General features: G+C 38.2%; 1 protein-coding gene across 3 annotated transcripts in view; it reads left to right on the forward strand.

Moving 5' to 3' along the window:
* Window positions 1-19,407, forward strand: part of PEX5L (peroxisomal biogenesis factor 5 like) — a gene marked incomplete at its 3' end in the record, with an annotated part of 40,008 nt that extends 20,601 nt beyond the window's left edge. For all 3 annotated transcript variants that reach the window (XM_084267240.1, XM_084267241.1, XM_084267242.1), the window contains 9 exons: window positions 196-292; window positions 6,375-6,470; window positions 12,981-13,097; window positions 14,051-14,194; window positions 15,040-15,110; window positions 16,346-16,543; window positions 17,769-17,934; window positions 18,314-18,471; window positions 19,203-19,407. In XM_084267240.1, the coding sequence (XP_084123366.1) occupies window positions 196-292; window positions 6,375-6,470; window positions 12,981-13,097; window positions 14,051-14,194; window positions 15,040-15,110; window positions 16,346-16,543; window positions 17,769-17,934; window positions 18,314-18,471; window positions 19,203-19,407 (1,252 nt within the window). The remainder of the gene's footprint in view (window positions 1-195; window positions 293-6,374; window positions 6,471-12,980; window positions 13,098-14,050; window positions 14,195-15,039; window positions 15,111-16,345; window positions 16,544-17,768; window positions 17,935-18,313; window positions 18,472-19,202) is intronic.
* Window positions 19,408-26,442: the final 7,035 nt, after the last annotated feature.

Raw genomic sequence — 26,442 nt, forward strand, 5'->3', positions numbered from 1 at the left:
CCTGACTCTGTTTTGAATTAACTTTTGTCTGTTTGCGACTGAAAAAAGAGTGGGAATACTGAGAAGGGTCCAGGCACGTGTCATATCTGCAAGTTCAACAATTCAGTTATAATCAGTGTGTGCTTGTGAACCTGATAGATAGAAAGCAGCACGTCTTGGCATGCAGTGGTGAGTAAGTAAATGCATCATTTCTAGGTCCACAGAAAACAGATCACAGTCTGAGCTGGCTAATGTCAAGAGTGCCTTGGAGTCTGATTCAACATCAGAATTAGAACTTGGACCTGCAACACAGGTAAGACAATTTGGTAGATTTATTAAGAAAAAAAAAAAGGAATTGTTTATTAACAATAAAAAGGAATTGTCCCACTGGCTAACTGTTCACGTTCTGGAAGAACTATTTAAGGGCTATTTTCAGGATCATCAGTTCAAAGATTCATACAGCCAAGTCTTCACATAGCCTCCAAGTTAATATGTTATGAAATAGCTTAACTATGTCAGCATCTCAAACATTCAGAGTTTAATGGTGCAGAGAGCTGTGACCTTCCTCTACAGAGAGAATCCAAACTACAATTTACAGCACTATCTTTTTCCCATTCGGACAGTTCTGTAATTCAAACTCCTAATGGCTTCTTCTCCCAGTAATATATCTGTTCTTGAGATCTCTTGGTCAACACAGAGTTGCGAATTTCCCAGAGTTGGGAAATGCCTGAAGCATACAGGAAGAGATCGTTAAACTAATGTTCATTAGCAGTGGGAGAGCAGCGTGGTCAAAGGACTTTTTCCTGCTGGGAAAGGAGCTCTGATATGGAGGGCTCTGGGATGAAGGTTTGTAGATTTGCCCAGTTCCACCGCCATACTGTATATTAGACAGGACCTTGTGGAAGTGATTAATTAGAGTTGTATGTATGCATATATATGTACAAACATACATTTATATATCTATTCACATAGATCTGGTTTCAAATTTGGACAATGCCACTGGCAGGGGAGAGTTTGGTGGATTAAATTATGGTTGAAAATAATTTTCTCCTCTTCCACTGCTATTTTTAGGCACGAACTTCAAAACTTTTCTGTCAAATGGAAAATCTGGAAATTAATAGAAAATAATAGCCTGCTTTGAAAATGGAAAAATAAGACACTAAAATGCCAAATGTCTTTCCTGAGATCATGCACCAGTTCTTGCAGAAAATAGAAATAGAACCCAGTTATCAGGATGCATTCCTGTGTTTTGATTAGGAAAAAAGTCTCCTTTACCTCCCTGCCATCTCTACATTACAAACAGTTTCCTTTTTTTTCCCTTTGGGAAGCCCAACACTATTTGTAATGCATGATATCTTTCCTTTCTGTGCAAAAGATTTATACATCTAGGTATTGCGTAACAACACCCACTTGAGATGGACAGTGCATTCACATGTGCTTTGTCCGATTTAAGTACCTCTGACCCCTTTTAGGAGGCTGTCCCTCAGCCTAATTCATCTAAATGCCAGGAAGTTTGTACTCAACTGAGATGTGTGTAAATCAAGTAGACAGACACAGAATTTAAGTGTTGTGGCTTCCTGTAAAAGCAGCTAGGAATTTAGTATATAACATCTCTACTTTATATGGCCTATTTCCTGTTTATCTTCCACTAGAACAACTGCAGAAGTAACAGTCCACATTTTTAATTCAGTGTAAGTTCAGTCAGTTGGAGCTCCATAATATTTTATAAAATGACTGGTATTTCAAAATAGAAAACAAGGAATTGAATCGGCCAACTTGAAAAAGAAGCAAGAGTATACAATTATTATCTATGGTTTTGGTGTATTTCATGTTTTGATTTATCATAAAATGATTTTTTTCAAACTTGTAATCCATTCAAGTCATGAAGTGTTGTCAAACTGGTAATTAATAGTGCAGAGAAATAATCTGAAGTGAGAGTGTGTTCTTACTCTAGGTGGTTTACTTAGAAATTTAGTCTTTTCCCTCACTGCCTGCTTCGTCCTGCTTATACTTGGACTGTCAAAGGTGTCAGTTCCCAACAAACAGGCTCATCTGTCTCCACTGAGTTCTTAATCTGCTTGTAAAGGGAATCACGTTAGAGCTTCAGAGCATATGTTTTCCATACTTTGTCCTTTATAGATCTTGTCTATCGCATTTAAGGGTAACCTTTGCATATGCAACAGATTCTGCCATACCCTAAAGATTTCATCTTGTCAAACATGCTGCAGTTTTCCATCAGCAATTTCTCAGACAATCACCCTCATCAGTCATCTTTGACATGTTAGATTTAGTTCCTCAAAGTGAAATACTAAGTAACTAGGTCATATTTTCATTAAAATTATGCAATCTTCTTAACAAAATCCTGTGTTTACCAGCACCTAATGCCAATACCAAATCACAAAGGCAAGCTCTGAATTAATAAGGAAGAAATGTGTTTGATGGCTGGAAAGGGCAATAGCACGGTGACTGTCATCAGATGTGGCTGTCTTGCTTCTCAGTATTCTACTCACATCACACATTACCTGTTATTAACTTTTAAACTGCATTGGCCCAAATTATCACTGTTCCTTCTTTTATCTGCCATTCCTTGTTACACTTTTATTTGTACTGAGATATTCTGCAGTGCTAGGCGACTTTTAAAGGTTTATTTTCTCTCTTATAATTACAAACTGCAGAGGGAGACAATATGTTCAATTGTATACACAGATAGTCTGCTCATGTGTTAACTCTCTGAACGCCTCCTTGGGCATGTCAGGGGTTTTGTGCATGTATTCTGAGTGAGCATGCATGCATGAGTGCAGAATGCATGCACAAAACCCCTGACATGCCAAAAAACCTGTGCCTAGTTCTAATACCTCAGCACTCTTGGACAAAGATACAGCACAGTGCCTGTAAACTTTAAACGTGCGCTTTGGGGCAAGAATATTTATATTGCAAAATTTCTTCCCCACTGCTCCCACATTGCTACAGTAAGACTAATGGCCTTAGGTCTTCTTGGATGTGCCAGTTACTGTAATGAAATGAAGATGTACAAGGGACAGATTTAGCTCATTATTTGGAGACCTGCTCAAAAGTTAAGACTATAATTTAAGCCTCTCACCAACAGTTAAGGTCCAAGAGCACATAAGCAGACTACAAGCGCAGGAAAGTGTGTGCAAATGCATTGGAATGGAAGATTTTGTCCCTGAAGACAGCAGCCAGTGATCAGCTACAGTAGAGTGGTGAGCATATGAAACCACAGCATACGCAGAGCGTCCATGCCTCAGACATACCCATTCCACCCTGAACCATACCCCACTTTGGCTCCCCTCAGGGAGGCAGCTGCAGAGTCCCACCCCATCACCAGCTCAAGATGATTTCTCCAGTGCTGGCACTCCATTCCCATCCCCTCTCCTCCTGCACTAGCGAAAGGCAGCATGTTTGTTTTCTATGGGGTCTTTAATTTCTGGGTATCACAACTCAGAGTGTGACTCTGCATTGTCTATATGTAAATGCTGCTTATGTTTTGTTAATTACTTCTTTTTTTCCCTCTGGTTGAGGGCAAGTGTGCATTTAATGGAGGAGAAGGTATATTTCTGTGGGGATTATGTGGGGACTACGTGTATGCTCTGGCATGTGGCAGAGGAGCAGACTTCTGTGCACCTGGCCTCTTCCCACTCACCCCTCTACTCCCCAACAAGCTCTCTCTCCCTTTCTGCAGTACTAGTCATTCTGAACATCATGATTTACAGTACTGTCCTTGACCTAAGGAAACTGCAGTCACTGGAAACAAAAGATTAAAAGGCGGAAGTAACCAAGCAGTCTGCAAGAGCCAACTTGTAAATAATGAAAAGGCTAGGAACATAATTAATGTCTATCAACAGAGTGTGATGTCAAGAAATCCAAACTTAATTCTTTGATCACGTTACAGGTCGGGTTGATAAATGTTGCTGTGTGATATTCTGCAAGATGTTTGAATTAACATTCCATATTCTGATTTTAAAATTAGCACCATGCAATGCGAATAAAGCAGCTATTAAAATGGGCTAACAAGTTCTCAAGTTCAGTAGTTATTTACTAGGAATTATAATCACATGGGGTTCTTCTGTGCTTCCAAAGAGAACCCATGATCTTCAATAGTATTGATCTGAAAATGAATATACATGCCATTCCTAATAAAATGTGCATATAATTCAAGAGTGGAATGAAAAAATGTAAAAAGAATAAGTAATAAAAATGAGCGGGTGACCACGACATCTGTCTAAATGCATAGTCCAAAACAGTAACCTCAAAAATCATACATTTCAGAACTCGAATGCAGGCTCTACTTACAGCACTATGCTAGAAGGCAATTTGAAAAGCTTCTATGGCTCAGAGTGTACAAGGATGTCAACGTTACTGTTCTGCATGCAGTGCTGTGGCACAAAGAGCATGTAGAAGCAGACATTATTAGTGGGAGATAGAAGATCACCTGATTTCTGTATAAACAGCAAGACAGATGCTGGAATATAGGGCTGGCTCACTTCAGTTGACTCTGGCTAAAAAAAAAAAAAGCTATAAAAAATATAGAGGGAGTGTAAAAGAGATGCAAACAAGGTTGAAATCTGAATAAAATGCTTCATAATGAGAGAATTTGAGATCTCAATCTCTTTATATCTCTTGAAAGACTATTAAAACCTGATTAGAGTCATCAGTATCTTTCCTCAGAGAAAATAAAGGGCACTAAAAAGTGCTTTAAACTACTGGAAAAAATAGGAAGAGATAGTTGGAAACAGAAATTAAAATTAATAAGAGAAACAAAGAGGACAATTAAAGAAATTTGCAAACAGTGATAAGATTCATGTCTCTTGATAATTCTAGATTAAATACAAGCACCTTCCTCAAAGACATACATTCCCTCAGACAACCTCCATTTATTCTCTGTGTAATTTCAGTTTCATCCTGTAGATTGTTAAGTGACGATACCAACATATGGTGGATAGACAAATAGATGATATGAACCAGTTGTCTCTTCTGCTCTAAATCATATTAATCAGTAAAATAACTGTTTAGTGTGTAGGTTTGGTTTTGGTGGGTTTTGGTGTATAGGGTTGGTTTTGATGGGTTTTCGGTGACAACCTGAAATCTCTTCTTGGCCTCACCAAAGAAAATAAATGTTTTCCATACATGACCAGAGATGGTAGACGTGAGAATAGAAGCAAAAGCTCCTCTGAGTAATCTTCCCTCACATTCTGCTTCCTCTCACAGAAGGCACACACTGTGCCCCCCACCACGTGCTTCTCACAGATTCTGTCCTATGTCATTCTTTTCTAACTGTATGTGTATTGTCAACTCCATATACACTGTACTCATCAATATCTGAGAGACCAGAGACTCAGGAACAAAACAGAAACTTCAAGGCTAGATTGAGAAACAAATGTCACCTTTCTGGGTAAAAACCCATGTGTGTATGCATACAGACACATGTGTTTGACAATGCTTTGCATGTTACTTATATGAATGCCCAAGAATGTATTGGATATTTCCTCCCAGCAGTTCCATTCCAACACTTGCTGGTACAGCCTGAGTCTGAAGTAAGGAAAATTAGTCTTTTAGCAATATGCTTCACTGAAATTGAATATTATAAGTACAGTCATCAGAAATATAATTACGTAAATTAATGCAATTGGGACCATGGTCAGGCAAATGGCTAATGAGTTTAACCTCTGACAAACACAAGGGAAGGGATTAGCAGTCAGAGTTTTGTTTAGCAAGATTAGGCCACTTTGTGCTTTTCTATACTGTCATTGAACACTGTTTGGTTTTGTGCTGTGCCTTTTGTGAAAAACAAATATAAATAAAATGGTTTTAATTAAAGAACAGGGAGAAACTTGCTATGTACTTCCAATGAGATTGAGTGATAGCAAGGCACGAAAGAGAGCGCTGCTGGTTGTAAAAAGGGCTTGTTCTTCCAGTGAAATCCATAGCAAAACTCCCTTTTCAATGTGATACCCAAGCAGAGCCTGAAAAAAAACCCCAAAATGTACAGGGAAAAGGAGTTGCTTTCTTCCTGGAGCATAGCGACTTGAATATGTTGCCACAGTCATGATACAGGAGAAGGAACAATTACAGTAAAAATCTTATACAAAATAGTCAGATCTTCCCTTTGTAGCCCATCTTCTGCATTGTCTTGCCTTAGATGTCTCTCTATCTTTCATGCATCTTGAGTGAAAAGCCTGGAAAAGATAAATTACACTGCTTCCCATGAGGAATGATCTCTGCTACAGTGCAAAAGAATTCAGAGGAATTCATGCAGGGACACATGCATGTTTTGCCCAAGGAAAAGGCCACTTGGGGCTCTAGGCAATTAAGGAAATAACTCAGATATGTAGCAGAGAGTATATCATCCTTTTGTGATTTATTATTTTATTTTTTAGGCACGATCAACTAAGGAGCAACGTTGGGGAGCGCCTCTTCTCTCCAGAAATCACTCCTTGGAGGAGGAATTTGAAAGAGCAAAGGCAGCTGTTGAGGTATTATTTCATTTACTGTTTTCATTTTCAGCTAATGCTCTATGTCTTTCTTATGCATCCTGAAGCACAAGTATAAGATAAAGTTGAAACTGGATTATTTAAAGCAAAAAAAAAAAAAGATATATTTCCTGGAGTTACTAATTTAAAATACAAATTTCTCTCCTTAAGAAACCCTAACAACCTTAGCTTTAAATGGAGATTAGACAGAACAAACTTTTCAAACTCAATTTTTAATGCAATAGCGAGTGGGTCAAGAAAAAACCCATAAATGTAAGTACTTCCCAACTTGAAAGTGTAAGAGTGAAAACTATTTTTCCCTAGCAACTGAGTGTGTGCATTCAGTTGTTTAAGCTCAGACAAAACCCAGTTTTCCATGGTGAAACTGGAATTCAGAATCACTCATAAACAGACTGATTACCTCCTGTGATGGGTAACTGCAGGTATACCAGTAACCATGCATCAGTGCATTTTTATAAATAGTGGAAGAATGTTAAACACAGGAGTACTCTCATTTCCTGACAAACCAATTTAGTTGGAAAAGGTGCAGGTGTTTGGATAATGCACTTCTGTTTTTTTCACTAATACTTTTCCAACATGAAAACTCCCTCTCGAGTGTTGTCCTGCACCACTAGTCCCAGTTGGAAACCTGATCCTGTCTAGAGACAAGGTGGCATACGGGGTTTTTTTAACAGAATCCAATAAAAAATTAGATACAAGCATTGATCTTGAGCATCATATCTGCTCAGGGCTACAGTTGGTAACCCTTCAAAATCCTATTGCCACAGCAAGCCAGGGCAGCTGCATGCTGCTGAGGCCAGAAGTTCAGGCTGAGTTATGTAACAACCACTGAAATGAGTTTTTAGGGTGGAAAGGATGAGGCTGTGAAACTGATTCCACAAAACTGATTATTTTTAGCATGAACTGCTGACTCATTAGTCTCCAAACATTTAGAACACTTTACGGACATTTGGAGTTAGATTTAACATTTAGTGTCTGTATTTTATTGCTCCTCTAACTCAAGTGTTATTCTAATTCCAGTGTTGACTCTCAAACTATTCCAGATTAGTATTAGTTGATTACAAACAAAACTAGGCCTAAATCATATGCTGGTTTTTAGCTAGGAACAGAATTTCTTAATAAAGAAATTTTGATATTGTTTAAGAAATTTTTCATTATATTCTAAGGTAAGACTGGATGGTTTCTACCATGGTTTCTGAGGATCTCTTCTTTGCATACACAAAGAATTCTTGTCTCGGTGTGCCAGACTGAAATGGACACAATAAGTTATTAGCTGGTTTATAAATGACACACTGTCTGCATTTTCCTTTTATTTTCTGAGTGTGTTGTTTTTTCTGGATGCAATAGATTCTTTACAAACATCTCCTGGTGATGCACAACAGGTATTTTAGTGCCACACATCACAGGTATTTGCTCCTTGCAGGAAAGTAAAGACTTGCTTTCATGTTACCACTGCTTAAAGAGTTTCACATGTTCCTCCTTGCACTACAGACTGAGCCTTAAGGTGGGGTGTGCTGTCCTGTAGCCTGTGATTGTGACACAGAGAATCTGAGGAGGAACATTTCTGTTTCAGTTAATGGTTATACACATGGTGTCAGTCCTCTTGCAATTGCTGGAAACCATGTGTGCTGGGGTGCTCCCAGACATTCAGCAGACAGAAAAATTAGTTGAGGCCAACAATGGATTACAAGACATTTATTGAATTACTTTGCAGGGTGAAGTCAGGAGGAGAACATATTGTAAAAAAACCCCTGCACATTAAAAGGTCATTCTACAGCAAAAAAGACAGGTTATTAAAATGCTTTAATGTAGTCTCGAAAACAGCCATTAAAGAGAATCTAATTAAATGTTTCCCTAACTGCATAGCTGGCAGTCTTATTCTTTCTGCTTAAAATAGAATCTTGGACCAGGTAGTTAAAATGTAAAGGAAAGGATTCTTCCAGACCTTATAGAGCAGTTATTTCTATTTGCATATGAAAAGAGTTGAATTTTCATCCTAGCTAAAATGAAGTAGTAAGAAAGCTAGAGTGATTGAAATAAATTGCAGCCCATCTCAGAAAGATTAGTGCTTTCTTAAGCGGAGAATAGATACAGTTCAAAAATTCATCTTTTAGGCTTTGGATGTTTCTGTAATATTCTTCAACTGGGAAAGCTCCAAGTGGTAAGATTAGCCAGAAAACTGATCAAGAAAAGGAAGCAAATCTCAGGTTCTTTGTGGCCTACTTCGAAAGGAATTAATTAACAATTCAGTAAATGAAGACACCAAACTTTATCCTCCACCCAGTATTCAATTTAGAGCTTTGGGAATGGTTTTAAGATGTCAAACTTCAAGATTAATGAAGATCTGTGAGGTAATTCTTTCTTAAGAAGGTTTAAAGATGTCTATGTCATTGGGGAATCTTTTAAGACCAAAGAGGTAAGTAAATCAGCTTTTTTAGTAGAGAGGGTCCACATTCACTTGCAGCAATTGGGGCTTGCAGACCTGGCTACCTTTTCTGTCATGCTGGAAAATGGATTTGATTTTTGTCTCATCCATTTGCTATACACACATGGGAAGCACAAATATCCTAAAGCTTTCATGATTTTCAAGTGCCATACCAAATTTGTTTTAATGTAATCTTTCTAATAATTAGCTATGTTTTACCAAAAATTGGTACCTTTGAATTTTTAAACCATGTCCGTGCATCGGGATTCAGATCCAACCTGGACCTATATTCTCTTAAATGGTTTTTATCATCCAGCATCATATAGATAATGAGTTAGAATAAATATCAATGAAACCAAGAAAGTGCAAAAAACTTCCAACTGAGACGTGTCTTGGAGATGAAAAAAAGCAATTTTGATACTTTCTTATTCCACATTTCTGTGATGTAGAGATTAAGCTGCAGATGCTACACTGTTCTGTGAGTTTACCCAAAGGAGATTTGGAGCTGTCCTTCCCAGCATCATTTTATTTATACCACCATGTCACATGAGCCATCTGCTGTATAATACACTGAAGCATCATAACTTATTACAGATAAATTATATGACATATAGCAGTAGGAACAAGATGGGATTAATTTATTCTAGCCTAAGAAAACATAGTCCAGAATCATCAGCTTTGTGGTTTCCCTGAATACCAGTTAGAATCCTTTGTGTACCTACAATATTCCTCTCTCACTATTTTGACAGTCCTTTGGATGTCCTTAAGACTGCCCAAAACACATTTTAAGTTGGGCTCCAGGAGCTCAAATCATTCAGATGCTTTTCATTCAGTACCCTCTCAAATCACAAAAGGAATCCTTGCTTTGTTATAATTTTTTTATCTTTACACTTTACTAAAAAGGCAGCCTTAAATTTTGTTTTGAGAAGGTATCAGCTAAGGAAATCTTACATAGGTAGTGCATAAATTTAACTTACGCAGTTACTTGATGTAGTAATTCAAAAAAACACAGAACCTTTGTTTCTTTTACACTGGTAAAAAAGGAACATGGCAATTTATTTTTTGGCAGCACAGGGCAGGTAAAATTCTATTCTCAAAGTTATGAAAGTAGGTAAGTTTGGAAATTAGGAAGCAATATTCAAAAAGTTCACCCCCCCCTCCCACCCCCCTTCACTGTATCACAGGAAGTAAAGAGCCTGGAAATATTTTGCCTCCCATTCGTTTAACTGCTTCAGCATATTTTTAAATTCTAAGAGTAAAAATAGCCTCTCTGAAAAAAATGCAGAATATTCTGCTTGGAAATAGTCAGATGATATGAACATTTTCCCTGGTTGTCATGCCTCTTAACTGCTGCAGATGATCTGAGAACGTGTCAAATGCATTCAACTGGTCTGAAAACTTCTGGTATGTCCAAAGTAATTCAACAGCATTTTGGTAGCAAAAGCACGGAAATTAAGTAATTGGCACCAGTCACATTGGAAATAGAGTTAAAATTAGATCTAGGAGTCTTGATCCAAAGCCAGATTTTCAGAAAAACTCAATATACATTTAACCCTCCTGCCACTGAAAGTCAATGAAAAAATTGCTACTAATGACAGCTGAAATAAGCTTAGGCCTTTAGCACAGACAGTCCTCCTCCTCAAGGACATTAAACTGCTCTGTTATTGACATTGTTATTTGTCACGGCAACGTTACAGTGTTTTACCACACGCCACAATGGTGCATGATCCAGTTGCTTGGTGCAGTTTTGCCATACCAGTATCATACCATCAGACAGCTGGGTGTACTTTGAAAGAGCTGGGACCTAAATCCATTTGGCCCAAAGAAACACATCTTTGCTTATACTGGCAAAATAACACTTGGGTGCCATAGCAGTAATAACAGTTGGGTCCTGGGCAAGGAGTGTGCGATGACCTGAGAGACATTTATATCAAAGCAGATCTTCTCCTCATTACATTTTTCCTTCACCTTTGACTCACTATAGATTGACATTAAGCACAGCTACTTCAATGCATAGTAATTCATTAGCTTTTTAAGTGGAGTATTCACATGATGAACTTGTATGAGTTATAAATATGTAATTAAGCAGCCTAGTTTGAACTTAAGACCTAAACCCACTTATATGCCTGCTTATGCTCTGCAGAAATGTGATTTGAAATGTTTCCAAACCATTGATTCATAAGGGATTTTTGTGGGGAAAATACAAGCAAAAAAAAAAATCTAGTATAAACATGTTTCTATATATATAACTAGATCTAGAAGTTAATCTGTTTAAAAATCATTACTACTTTCTTTTCAATAGTGTTATTAATATTAATATGTAGGAAAGGGAAACTTCCACTCTTTTACCTCAACTGAAATCTCAAAATTGGTGCCTAGTGAAACCACAGCCAGGTAATTTTTTCCTCAGTGCAGTGCAGATTTGTACTGAATGCAAAATAGTTGATAGAGACATCTGTTTAACAGGACAGGTTAAGGGATTAAAGTGCCTCTGGTCAAGAGTAAAAGATGGAGTGATCTGATTAATTATCCCAGGCTCTTCAAATCCTAAACGGACATTCCAGCACAGTCTCAGAACGATTTGTATTTCAGCTCAGAACGAAGACTGTATTTCCTTCAGATTTGGAATGAAAGCAAATATTGAAACATTGGAAGTTGTACAACAGTTGTCATGTTTTGTTTGCTTCTGTTACAAAGAGTGAAATCTCTCCAGGAGTGAATGATTCATGTTTGTTTCCAAGTCCACAGAGAAAAACACAGCAGGTACCCTCACGGATCCAATAACTACATAATTCAGACAATTCTGAGTCTCCTGGAAGAAAGTGCTGGGTACCAGGAGGCACGTGCTACATGGAGGAAGAGCCAAAGCAAAATGCCTGTGAGATTTCTAGAGAGGGAATGCACCTTGCCATTTGTAAAGAGCTTTAGGGTATACAGCAACCACACCTAGTGCCAGCCAGTGCAGGCCTCCTGATCCTTCGCACCTAGTCTCAAATGTTCTCATTGCTGACTCATTCTAGCTCTGTTAATAGCCTCTGCTTTCCTTTTCCTGAGTGCCTAGGAAGGGCGGTTGGAACAAGTCCTGCAATCACAGACTAAGCTCTATTTTTGCAAATCGTGCCTGGCTGGGGAGCAGGAGTCAAGTGCTCAGTCTTGTAATGAAGATTCAGACAAAATTATCTGGACCAGTTTATAATACCTTCCATTAATTTTGGTTATCACCTCGCTCTCAAATTGTTCTGTCTAAACCTCAATAGAATTATTTGTGCTGTTGTCTTTGACATAAATAAGCAGAGAAACTGTGCCCTCAGTAGTGTCAGTTCACCGAAGTTCTGGCCATGACCTTGTAGGAAGGGGAGAACTTAGCAAAAGCTCATAGTGCTGAGCATATATTCATGGAACTGCTGTGGGATGTTATGACTAACATGAGGAGGCTGAAAAACACCACCTTAACTTGGATTGTCCTCTCTTGCTTTTTAATCCTGTTTCTGGGCATCATTTTCTAGTGGCCACAGTGGTTCCCTCATTCTGGTCATTACACATCTTCAATCTCATTCTTTGTTTTTATCATTTGTTTTGCACTTTTACCTTTTGTCTTTGAGCTGAATGTTGGCTGGGTTGCTTGTTCCCTTTTAAACTGTTTTGTCCACTGTTATTCTGTGGCATGAATGCTTAGTCGATGTTTTCATTTTTCTTTTCTCTCTTTCTTTGGCCAGGGACTAGCACCATTCATTGCCTTCAAATTTTATGTAAGAATTTGCTGTTAGCATCAGTAAGATGCAGCCTAAGCTGCTGCAAATTCTGCTTGAAACAGAACATACGCTGCCTCTGAGATAAAGAGTTTTCTGTTGATGAAATTCATTATATTCATATAGGAGATGAAGATTAATTATGCGGAATTCCAAATTTGTGCCGTAGTATTTCAGTCAGTGTGATTGTTAATAGAATTAATACTGCTCAGCAAAATCGCCAGATTCAGACCACTGGTAGAAAGAAAGTAAAAGCTTACCATTTTCTTTGAAGTTTCATTGTTCATTTTCTTCCTTCTTTTCCTCCTTTTCTTCTAGTCAGACACAGAGTTTTGGGATAAAATGCAAGCAGAATGGGAAGAAATGGCTCGCAGAAATTGGATTTCCGAGAACCAGGAAGCACCAGGGCAAGTCACCATCTCAACCATTGAGAAGGTAACACAAGTTTTTTAGTACAGCACATCTTTCCTGTGAAACTTTGAGATGAGCTTCAGCTATTCAAAGGAACCCAAGAAAACTATTTGGATATGGAAGCTAATTTTACCTGAAAGAATTTCACCCAAAAAAGTTCGTCCTCTTTCAATGTCGATGAGGGGGATAGATTTGAAAGACCTTACCATAATGAGAATACATTTAGACTTGCACACTGCTTGAATTCAGCTGAAAGGATCACAGAGCAAACTGCTGGATTATGGGCACTTTTGAAGACAGATGCTTCAGGAAGAGCACCAAATAATAAAATCTGGGCTGGCACATTCATACGCTGTTGAAGATAGACATGACAGAGATAATGTCTTTCTTCATTCCCTCCATTGTATGTTTTAATTTGATTTATATTATGCAGCTGATATTAGCATACCCCTTTACACTGCAGTGGCAAAAAGGGGAAGAAGGCTACATTTAAAGAAATCCTAAAATAAGCTCAGGTGCTTGCAACACTGTTCTATATCTTGAAGGCTAATTGAAGATTTCAGGGTATCAACTGAATAGCCATCAGTTTACAAGCGCCGTAGGGAGTCAATTGCTCCATGTGTGCTCTTTCCCATCAAATGGGATGTACTGGGATGGCACTAGGTTCAAGTCTGCAGTTATTGCAGTCAGTGGGAGTTGTTGTCGTTATCTTTGATGGGATCAGGAGAACCCAACATAAGTACCAGCAAGCATGACTTCACAGCTAAAGTAAAAATAAGGAGAACAGAAACATAAACCTCCAAAGATGCTGATTCTTTAAAAACATTTTGTCACTGAAATCACAGGGAAGCTCATACTCTTTTCATAGAACAAAGGATGTTAACATCCAGTTGAAAAATAGTAAGTAATTTGATTTTATACACTTGCCATTCCTTGCTACAGTGCTTCATCGTGTGTCCATTATCTCTCTTCTCCAGGGTTACTATTTCCATACTGAGAACCCCTTCAAAGATTGGCCTGGTGCTTTCGAGGAAGGACTGAAGAAAATGAAAGAAGGTGACCTGCCAGTTACAATCTTATACCTGGAGGCTGCAATTCTACAGGAACCCAATGATGCAGAGGTATTGACTCATGTGCCTTTTACTGATAAAGGAAAAGGGGACTCCTTTTAGCATGCAATGATGAAATGATTTGGGGGCCCAAATCTTTGCTAGTCATGACTGACTTAAGCATACTGAATGCTAAGGATGTTTTTTGAATAGTGTATGCCTTGAAGTAGATAAAGGTGAGCTCTTTGTAAGATGAGAATCTATTTTTGAAACTACAGAATTTCCAAGCTGTCATTTAAAAGTGTTCAGAAAAGGTACTTCAAACCTTTCCTTTTCCTGAAGTTTTCAAACTACCTTTTAAATCATTCTATTGAAAAAGTGAACGCTTTTGATTTAACAAGAAGGTTGACAAAATTTTAAAATTTAGATAATTTAATACAATATTGATGTTATCAATAAGTATATATTTAGAGTCTGTTTTCTGTGAAACATGAAAAGTATTTGCAGTATAAATACTTAGGTCTTTTGGAATCTAAGCTACATTAAATTAACCAGCAGTATTTCAAAAAAGAGATAGAATTCCTAGACTCTCGAGCATCCCTTAAACCTACGTGACTTAATTTTACCATAAAATTCTAGCAATATTTAAAATGTACAGTAATTTAAGAAGTCATAATGTGGTAATACACTGACAGAATACCTTTGCTTTCATTGATTATAAATGTTACCAGGCCCAGAGATATTCAAAGCTGCATTGATTTGTCCTGTTGGCATGCACACTGCAGAGAAACGTGCAGTTAGTGCTGGAGAGATCTGCTGTTTTTTTTCACCCTGCTCATTAACAGCGACCTTAGTTGTAACTCTGCTTGCAGTTGGGTATGTGTAACAAAATAACACAATGATGATTGTTTTTGCAGGCCTGGCAGTTCCTGGGCATTACACAGGCAGAGAATGAAAATGAGCAGGCAGCCATTGTCGCCCTCCAAAGGTAGATGAAGATAATTGCTAAATAAGGGGTCTGATCAGTATTAGGTAACGGAGCGTTAGGTATAATTAACGCCATACTTCTCTTGTGATATGAAACAACTTTTTAACTGAGGAAAGCATGACACAGACAAAGAAATCTTCCCAGTGACTTCAGAGGGATGACTAGGGAATTAATATTTCTGCTTTATTAAATAAAAAGAAAAGTTACATGGCCTGACAAATATGAATTAGGCATAATGCAAATAAAGGCCTTTTTAATATGCTAGCCACTTAGCATATTTTCTGCAGTCTGTACGTTAATGAAGAGATTTTCTTAATTGAAACAAGCTCCCTTCAGCTGCTGAATACTACACCAACAATATTTTACTTCGATAGACATGTGAAGATCATGGCATGCTTGTACCTTAAATGCCATCTCTAAAATATCAGCATTATTATTATCTTCCTGTTGTGCATTTTCATGTTTCCATTTGAAACAAGTATACTCTGCATTGGCAATGTAAGCCATCAAGTTGTTCTTGGATAATCTGTTACTTATATTGACTTATCAGCTGACCTGGATAGAAATCCAAGGGGTTGCCTGATTTAGGGCTTGGTCATCCCTGCAGTTTTGAAAAAGGCAGCAGTGGTGATGCTCATAAAATAGGCTAGTCTGCTTTCAGTTAATTGCTGGTGTGGTTTTGCATGGCGGGGTTCTGGTGGACAAGGGGAGTGAAACCACCACACCAGCCAGGGAGGAACCACCACACTGCATATAACCATAGAAAGCCTAGTCGAGTTGATGGGCTCCAGCTTTATCAATGAAAAACTGAGAATTCAGGATGACTGAGAAGATCCATAAGGATGGTAGAAACTTAACCTTTTTGTATAGCTGCAAACCGTATTAAGCTGTTCACTTGAATTTACATAAAGCTTCTTTTTGTTTGTTAGAGACATACCATAAAAATGAGTCCACCTACACATTTACTCACAACCAGAAAGATGAAACTTGTATGGACATCTTTCTGTACGTGTATCTGCATGCACAGCCATGTGCCTATATGTGTGTGTATACATGCATGCATAATGCCCTTATCACAGGAAAGCAAGTCAAAGTCCCTTCTTTCAAAGGATTATTGGGTAGATCTTACTTGTGCGAGAGATTGATTTAAATTTTTTAATGCAGATAATTTTGGAGGAATTCAAGAATTGTATTTGGCTAAAAAATACCTGAATATATTTTTATTTTCTGACTAGGTGCTTGGAACTACAGCCAAACAACCTAAAAGCCCTGATGGCCCTGGCTGTAAGTTATACTAACACTGGTCATCAACAAGAAGCCTATCAAGCTCTGAGAAACTGGATAAAGCAAAATCCAAAATACAAGTATATAGTGAAAAGCAAAAAAGGGTCCCCAGCACTTACCAGGAGAATGTCTAAGACATCAGATGAAAGGTAATTGCAGTGTAAATCCTGATGGTGGAGCTTTTAATGACATCACTAGAAATGATGGCGCATGCTGTGCCTCCTTACTCTGTAGAAGTCCAGCCTGTTCCCTTTGATGGAAGACTGTCTCTAGTGGCAGAAGCGGGAAGCCAAAACAGGATGATTGGTTTAGCAACCAAAGGCCCTATCTTATGTCATTCCTGAAATTTATTTAAAAAAACCCCAAACACAAAACCCCTTACCACCAACAAGACCCTTATCACAGGGTTTGCAAGGTAGTAGTGTAAGCAAAAATAAAATATGTAAGTTCTGCTTAATTGCTAAGAGTTTTATTCTAGTTTGTCCTCATCCCACCGATATCTGCTGTTGTCAGTGAAAAGGTTTTCTGAACCCTACAGTGAGTGATAAATTCTTAATTTTTGACATCTTTCTTCAGGGGCCTTGGCTAGTCAATCTATTCCTCTTATGAATTACTACTGATTTTGCCAGTAAAGAACTCTCTTATACTTGATAAACTCATCCAATTATAATAGTTTTGATAAGCCTTTTTGTTATCTCACTTGGGCTCATATCTGCACTTCGGCTTCATAGAATCATAGAATTTTTTTGGTTGGAAAAGACTTTTAAGATCATAAAGTCCAACCATTAACCCAGCACTGCCAAGGCCACCATGTTCCCAAGTACCACATCTACGTGTGTTTTAAATACCTCCTGGGATGGTGACTCCGCCACATCTCTGGGCAGCCTGTTCCAGCACTCAATAACCTTTTCAGTGAAGACACTTTTCCTAATACCCAATCTAAACATTTCCTGGCACAGCTTGAAGCCATCTGATCTTGTTCTGTCACTTCTCACTTGAGAAAAGAGACTGATCCTCACCTGGTGACAATCTCCTTTCAGGTAGTTGTAGAGAGCTGTAAGGCTTCCCCTTGGCCTCCTTTTCTCTAGGCTAAACAATCCTGCTTCCCTCAGCCGCTCTTCAGAAGACTTGTACTCTTCACTACATAGGTGAACTTCATTACATAGGTGAACATTTTTATTCCAGACATGAGCTCACAATAGCACCTGGAAGTAAATCTGTGCCACAATGATGTTGAAGAACATTTTCAGATTTTAGGAGTAATATCACTTCTGACACATCCACTCCAAGGATGTTGATTTCTGGCTATGCAATCAATATTGCAATATTTATAATGAACTGTACGATAGAACTTTATTTTTCACCCTTTTCTAGCTCATTACTTGAAGAAGTAAAGGATTTGTACCTGGAGGCTGCTCACCAGAACGGTGATATGATAGACCCTGACTTGCAGACGGGACTTGGAGTTCTTTTCCACCTGAATGGAGAATTTAACAGAGCAATAGATGCATTTAGTGCTGCTTTAACCGTTCGGCCAGAGGTACATTTTATGCTTTTACATTTCTAAGAATTTAGCTTTGCGCTTTACAGACCATTTTCTTCCTCCCTTCTTGATCAGGCTAATATTAATGAGATGTCACTTCAGCCATTAAAATTTTAATACCTGAAATAGAAATGTTAATTACAAGACAGTCCCATTTAGAAGCAGATTTATACATGTCCAATTCTTAGCTGTGTGTTGATTAATTGTACTAGTTATATAAAGTTGCCTATAATTATGACTCACAACCTCACATTCTGTATCAATTAAGAGAATATACAATACTGTTATTTTCTGCAGTCATGCTTATTTTACAAGCAAAAGTGAGCTATCATGTACCCTATTGACACCTGCAATAATTAACTCATTTTCCCACCAGGACTACACATTATGGAACCGTCTTGGAGCAACTTTGGCAAACGGGGATCGAAGTGAAGAAGCTGTCGAGGCCTACACACGTGCTTTAGAAATACAGCCTGGCTTCATTAGATCCAGATACAATTTAGGGATAAGCTGCATAAACCTAGGGGCATACAGGTAAGATACTAGTATGTGTAAACCAAAAAGTCAGGGATCATAACTACCAAGTGAAAATTCATTTTCTAGTTGGACATATTGAAGAAACAAAAAAATCAGAATATAGTTACATTGTAAAAATTGTAATAATTTTTTACAAAGTACTAATGAAGCTTTGATACTTTTCTTATATCCAGAAACTCTACTTAGCAGAATTACACCATATCTATCAAAAGAGATTAAATCCTTCATTCAACAGGCTGCTTTCACAATTTTTTAGCTCTACCTACAAGTACTCTTAGTATAATTCAGTGGGATTGTTCCCACACTTAAACTTAGACCTGTGCTTAAGTTTTCAAAAATAAATAAATAAATAGGTATATAAGAGCCTGCCTTTAGAAGGGAACTGTCAGTTGAACTGCTTCAAGCAGTTACTGCCATCAAAAACACTTTCAGTACATCCTTCAGGAGTCAGGGGTGATATTCCAGGATCCCACCTGTCACCTTAAAACAGTTAAGATGAAGACAGTACACAGCAATGAAGACAGTATCCCAAATGTATGAACAGACTGAGCTCTGCATTAATACAAACCACATCCACATGTTTAAAGAAAATCAAGCAAGAGCAACACAAAGACTGATGAACTGCACTGTAAAATAACATACTGGAATCTAGCATAGAGCTTTAGAAAGTTTTACTCTAGCTGTTAAACAAATTATATTGCTTGTTTCTTTTTTCTTCTTCCCTACAGAGAAGCTGTCAGCAATTTTCTCACTGCTCTCAGTTTGCAAAGGAAGAGCAGAAATCATCAACAGGTTCCCCATCCTGCTCTGTCAGGCAATATTTGGGCAGCACTTCGAATTGCTCTGTCTATGATGGACCAGCCAGAACTATTTCAAGCTGCGAATGTGGGTGATCTAGACATTCTGTTAAGAGCTTTCAATCTAGAGCCGTAAAATATATATATATATATCCCCACCAATTGAATAAATTGGATTAGGAAGAAGAGAACTCTTTTATTATTCATCTCAAAATGACCATGTTTTCCAAAAGATCATGGCTGTAGATCAGTAGGGGAATTCTCTCGGACATTATTCAAAAAGGAAAAGTTCAAAAGCACAAAATACTGTAAATAAACTCAAAGGGTTGGAATGAGCTGCAACTAATCTGAAAAAGCCCTGAACTAGACGAAATAGCCATTTCTGAAGAATTTTCATCCCATGCAAGCTCTTTCTATATATATATATACACACAGCTACAGAAAAAAAAGTATATTAAGAACAAACCTAGATAATTGTTATTGCACATTAGAATGGCAAGCAATGCATCCAGGGAACCTGCTTGGTAGCTCATCGCACTATGCTGACATCACTTTGACCTACAACATGGACTCCTATCCTTTGGTTTCTTTGATGGAAAGTCTTCTCACAGTCCATTTTGAACATACCTCTGAAAATAGCTGCATGCAAAATGGATGCATTTTTCTTTAAATATATTCATTAGATGGCAATCAAGAAAATTTTTCTTCCAAAGGTACCTTGATTCCTTTGGGCCCCGTTCTGTAGGCTCATAGAGTTGTAAACCACATGCAATGTTAAGAGAAACATTGTACGTGGAGGTCTACGGGCTTCGGCCATGTACATATGGGACCACCAAGAAGTGGTAATTTGCACTAGAATTGTTGCTGTTTAAACCAGCCATTTCTGATCTTGGACAGAGTATGTCTGTGTCAAGGGAGGTCATAGCAGGATCTGCACTTATCTGTGTACTTATGCACTTTAACCTTTCTTTTTGTAAAATAGTGCTATGCTTTTATTTTAGTTACTAATAATAGAATGTACAGGATAGCCTTGGCATAAAGGACCAAAAATCATTTCCTGAGATGTGATGAGAGGGGTTTCAATGTTCTTCTGTTTAAAGCAAATGCAAGTAGAGTATAAATTACAGTATCTATTACAAAGATTATTATGCATCCATCAGGTACTACATGCATACATGCATGTGCATGCACATACATGTTGTACGTGAATTCTGTCATTTCAGAACATAAGCCACAGATCTTTATCACAAAGAAAGAAAAGTCTTCATAGGAGTAAATGCCTGCAGACCATACCAAAGGGAAATTTTTTCCTGAAAAAAAAATGGTCTATATATAATGCTTGTAGGATTGAAACTCAGATTTGATCCTACTGTTACAAGAAGCAGTAGCAAAAGTCTCAGTGACCTCCATGACAGTGGACTAAATCCTTAGGTAACGTCAGTATTTGTAGCTGCTTAAAAATCTGTGTATACACACACACACACACACACACCCACCACCTTCATTTTCCCAGACTGGATGAGTGAGGAACAGTATCAGGGGCAATACACTGCCACATGATGAATGGATTCATTTGTCTAGTCAAACACAGCTCAAGGGGAACATGTCAGTCAAAGACAGGAACATAAATTTTTAAGGAGATAATTTGAAGTTACAGATAATTAATTTTTTTTCCTAAATAGTGAAAGATACAGTGTAATTAGATAGCAACTCTCTTGAACTGCAGTCAGGAATTCACTGTTAAAATGCGTTGGTATGCGTTCAAGTGAGACAAATAGCACATTTCCTATAAACAGCATTGAAAGAAAAATCCAGCTCAATCAGCCAGATTTAAAAAAAAAGAATCCAATTGATCACAGAGAAAGCAGCTCTATGAAAATTGTATGGTTTCACCAGTAGAAACCTAAAGTTTCTTGCAGCTGTCTGTTATTTTGAGCAACTACTTAAAGGAAAATTCCATGTAAGACAGTGTAATCACTGCATCTAATAACCAACTACAGTTTGTTAAATAAAAATAATCAGTTCATCCAATAATCAGAGTTAAACTGGCAGTGCTCAAGGCCAGGCTGGATGTCGCTTTGGGCAACCTGGTCTAGCGGAAGGTGTCCTTGCCCATGGCAGGGGGATTGAACAAAGATGGTCTTCAAGGCCAACTCAAACTATTCTATGATTGTATGGATTCTCACTACAAAACAGAAGGCTTTGCTCTCAACTCTCTTCCACAGAACAGAAATGCTGAAACAGTTACAGGACTTTTTTATAGTCCTTTATTAACTCATTGTTTATACATAATCCTGTTTATCTACAAATATTTCATACGTGATTCCTGCAATTTTCTCTAGGGACTTATTATCATTGCAATGTCATTTTAACTAAGTGGGCTGCTGTATGCATATCTGCTGACAACAGTTTGCTCTTTTGCTTTGACAGTGATGTGTGATGACAGCTCTTTATTGATAAGGCAGAGCAGAAGGTGCAGTGCAATTGAATCTGGAAAGTGATAAGAGAGAAGGGAGGCAGCTTTGAGAAGAGGCTGAAATGCAAAGGCATATATGCTTAGATCTTGCTTGATGCCCTGCCATTGCCAAGTTCCAGAATATCCTCTCTGGTGTAGGATAATCAGTGCTTATCCAGTGGAATTAGATGTTCAGGAGCATTATTTTGATACCTTTCAAATAAATAGAAAACCCAAACAACAAAGTCAAACGCTCGACTTTTCACAGTCAGCATGACAGGGATGTGGATAGCAATCAGTTCACTAAACCTCTTCCCCTTTAGCATGCGGACAAGTAACAAAGCACTTCTGTTAAGAAACCCAGCCTCCCCCAAAAGAGCAGATAGATAGCTCTTGATATATCCTGGGATAAATTGCTCAAAACTGCATTTATCTGCTGATACATGCCTACATCCATGTAATTGCTATGAGGAAATTTGTGTAAAACTAGAGACAAAACATAGGTGCTGAACTCTGCCTGCTAAGGGGATACTCAAGCCCCCAGTTCATCACAAGTACTACAGTTCTGCTGTATGGGACACAGGCTACAAAGCCTGTCCACAGAGATTGCACACATTCTCAGAGATCATCCCAACAGTTCTCTCCTGTTTTGATAGCCACTGACCAAGACACCATGTGAGGGAAAGATGAAAACAGATGATTTATAGGGGACAGTGGAACTTCTGATACCATAGAAAGCAGTTCTGGCCTGGTCTGTGTGGGAGAGAGGATAGCAACTGAGCTCACCCCACTCAACAGGTCAGGCTCAGCAGCTCTTGGTACTTCTGGGGACTTTTTCAATACATCCCTGGCTTTATCATTCTCCTTTAGCCCCCACTGCCAAGCACTGTCAGTGCGGAAGATAGATACAGCTTTCGTTTGATCTCCTCATGATGTTTCTCAAATATTCAGTGGCAAGCACGTATATTTGCCTGAAACAGCAAGAGGAAACAAGTGAGGAGGCTGCAGCATATGAACACCCTGAAGAGGAAATTCTTCTCTTACTTCTAACTTGGTACGAGGTAGGATAAATAACATGGCTGCTGAACAGTAACAGAGTGAGCCTGAGTGAGGGAAAGGAAATCTAGGACCTGTACTCAGAGCTCCCTGTGATCTTGGCCAAGTCAAAATCTCCTGCCAGCCCTGACTTGCCCAGGCATGCGAGGAAGGAAGATGGACAAAGAATGCTATTGCATGTGATGGAACTACATAAGAGCAGGGGAGTGCTGCTGTCTCATAGACCACATGGGTGAGGTCACCACCTGTGTAAATTGAAAGGTAGCACAGAAACACAAGGTTTCTCAGGTCTGAGTAAGGAAACAGTTTTACATAGACACTAGCAATTTCCCCAAAGAAGGGACTTGGACACATTTGAAGATTACATTTGTTGGCATCTATGGGGTGATACCAAATTAGAGTGCTGCAATGGTTTAATCAACATATCCCACACTGTTTCCCCTTCTTGTTACTCCCCTCTTTCTTCAGAGGTGATTTATCACTGCCAGGTAATTGATTCCAAGTTTTTGAGCCTTTCTTCTATTTTATATCCCATGCAATTAAAAAGTGCTTTTCTAACCTCAGCTTGGGACTGTTCCTCTCCTCTCCAAAGCTTTGTGAATATGTATGACCTGTAAGTCTGATCCATCAAGTTACTGAACACTGAAAGTCTGTAGTCTTCACAGGAGTGCTCAGCACTTTGCATGATCAGCTCGAGTGCATGTATTCAGCTGTGGAATGAGGACTAGCCTCTGGTACCCCTGCACATGCTGAACAGGCACGATAATCTAAGTAATTATTCATGGAGTGGGGATTTGTGATGAAAGCAACAGACTCAGATCTTGCTGATCGCTAAACTGTAATGACTCTAGAAACCTTGTTGCAACAGACCGGTTTATGTCAGTTTGAAGAATCAATTTGATCCTTAGGTAAACACATATACATATCTGTATCTAATGGTACTTTCTTATGATCTGATAAATTACAGCACTTGTAAAAATACTGGGTGGAGGTTCAAATCACACAAAACCTCCCATGACAATATTGCATGCAACCACATCAAAAAATAATCACAATGAAATATTAGAACAAAGCATGCAGTAATGCTACTTGAGTATATGCTTGCAGAATGCATGCAGAAGGCCCACACATAGGGTATGTTTAAACTGTTGATTGGTATCTTCTGTGGGATATTTAAAAGTACTTTGCATCTGCCAAACTCAAAACTGAGTTAATGTTACTTGGAACAGGTTTGACCAAATGCAGAGCCCTTTTTAAATCCCATCCTTAGAAATTACTTTGTGTTGTGGATTTCATGTTTGCTTCAAGTGTTTAATGACAGACATCTGTAGTAACTGCTTTTGCAGACATAATTTAGTATCCTCTTAAGCACTAAAAAACTACATGCGTGCAGCTTTCACAGTGACACCAGGTGTTTGGATTTTCACTGTTTCTTCTCTAGTGTACACCAAATAGCACCAAGCCAGAAAAAAATATTCCCAGAACCAGTCAAACAGCTGTTACCAGGCCAGACTTTTCAAACTTGCCACTAGCTCTGAAGGCAGGTCAGTGTCTGACTGTCCTGTCTGAAAAAGAGATATGTAAGAGCATCTGAGTATCTGCTGCAATCACTGATTTCAGCTGCAGACGCTTAACTCTCAGCTGAAAGTTCAGAACATGAGGAGCTAATGGGACAATTTAGAAAACTTGTGCCTGTCTCACTGAAAAGGGGGACCCTGACAATACCAACAGATCAGCCAGGTGATCCCGTGAACAACCATACAGCATGGGCCTCCATAACACAAAGGGCACCATGACAGAAATAGTAACTGATACCATTACTGGCAGCCACAGACGCAAAGCCCAAGGCATAAATCATTGCCCGTTGGAGCCAGTGAGAATTGGAGTGAAACAAATTGGCTGTAGATCTCTTTTGCCTAAACATGCATCTGCAAAATGAGACATATTAGTTACTTTGCATGAATAAACTGCACAGTTGAAAAACTGAGATTTCTGGTCACCAATGTTGTCAGCTTAGCAGTCTGTACAGTGAATTTATGTAATAAATGTTTATAAAATACCAAGTATTCACAGATACAAGTGATAGACAAAATGCACTGCACATTGTGAAAAAATGGTGGGTATGCAATACAGTATTATCTACTATTCAAACCTTATCTAGGCTAGAAATCAGATTCCTTCATTATAGTTCTACTATTTTTGACCAGTGAAATAAATCAGAGAAAAGGAGTGCCAAGCGTGAAGAGATCACCGACATTTTGAACAAACCCAGGCAAAATGAAAAATGAGCATGCCACAGAATCCCCAGAAAGTTTCAGAACCTCAGCCCACAAAGCAATAGGAGGAATCTAGAGTTTCCTAAAATCAGCTTTACAAATGCTTGCACCTGTGACAGCCCGTTGAGCAAGCTTGCATGGTCAGGACTTAATGTGCTTGGATCTTTTTTCCCCTTCCACATTTCCAGAATGCCATTGACCTTGGCAAAAACTTTAATTTAAATAGCCTTTTTAATATCAGTAGTCTATTGTAAATTCAGAAAAAAATCAAAACATTTATAAATATATTTTATATATCAGAGTATAACATCTAGAGTAAAAGTAAAACTATATGTTTTGAGAGGCATTCTGTGCGGCTTCTTCTATATGCTGTAAACCATTTGGAAACCTTTGCAATCTTGCATCAGTTTTTTTGGCTTTATTTTTAAGCCAACGTATGAGAAAGAAGAGATTATAGGGTTGGCAGAGACTTTCGCCTGGGCCATCTGAGGAGCCCTGTTGCTGCAAAGACTTACACTGCTCGCTTAACTCTTCGTGTGGGTAGTTAAGTGTAGGTGAAAGGCTTAGCAGTGAGGAGGGTGGTGGATGTGGAGGTGGGAGTTCAGCCCTACACCTGAATGTTTACATTCCGTTACAAAGGTTCATATTGACCCAGATTGAGAATCTGAGTCAGTAAGAACATACGGAGTAAAAGATTAGTTTCTTACTACAGGTAACTTTGCCTCTGTATACTTAGTGCATTATCAGCTGTGTATAATACTAAACACAGAACTGTAGTTTACTGATGCTTTAATTTGATGTTTCCTTGCACTGCTCTTTAAAATAATCTATTTCCTCAAAAATTAATGATGTGCATATTGGATGTGTTAAATTTATTAAGGTCATAGATTACTATTTGCAGAGCACCACATTTAATGTAGTATTTTTGTACTGTAATGGAAGCATGCCTTCCTTGGGTTCTTTTCCACATATTAAATTGTATTTATTTACCTGCATTTATAGCTGTGCAATTTTTAAATATGTTTTAAAAATAAACTTGGTCTGTGGCTTCAAATATTTCAAAATCTCTTTTCAATTTGTTAATAATCTTGACTATAATTACTTTGACTGAAAGAAGGGACCTCTGTCTGCAAGTAAAATAAAGGATGTTTTTTTTTATATTCTATCCTGTTGTTTACAATGTAAACACACTTCTCTGCTTAAAGGTTAAGCCCAGAACAGGCTTTTTTCACTACCAAACATTTTGCATAATGTCATCATTACCCTGAGGTAAAGTTATTTTTACAATTTATTTTTATTTCCACATGTTGATCAATTCACTGGAATTTATACTAGCTGAGGCCTGGCCCAAAGGAATTTGCACCCACGCTCCATGTGAAGAAAA

The sequence above is a fragment of the Gallinula chloropus genome (assembly GCF_964237585.1).
Source record: "Gallinula chloropus genome assembly, chromosome: 8".
Lineage (NCBI taxonomy): Eukaryota > Metazoa > Chordata > Aves > Gruiformes > Rallidae > Gallinula > Gallinula chloropus.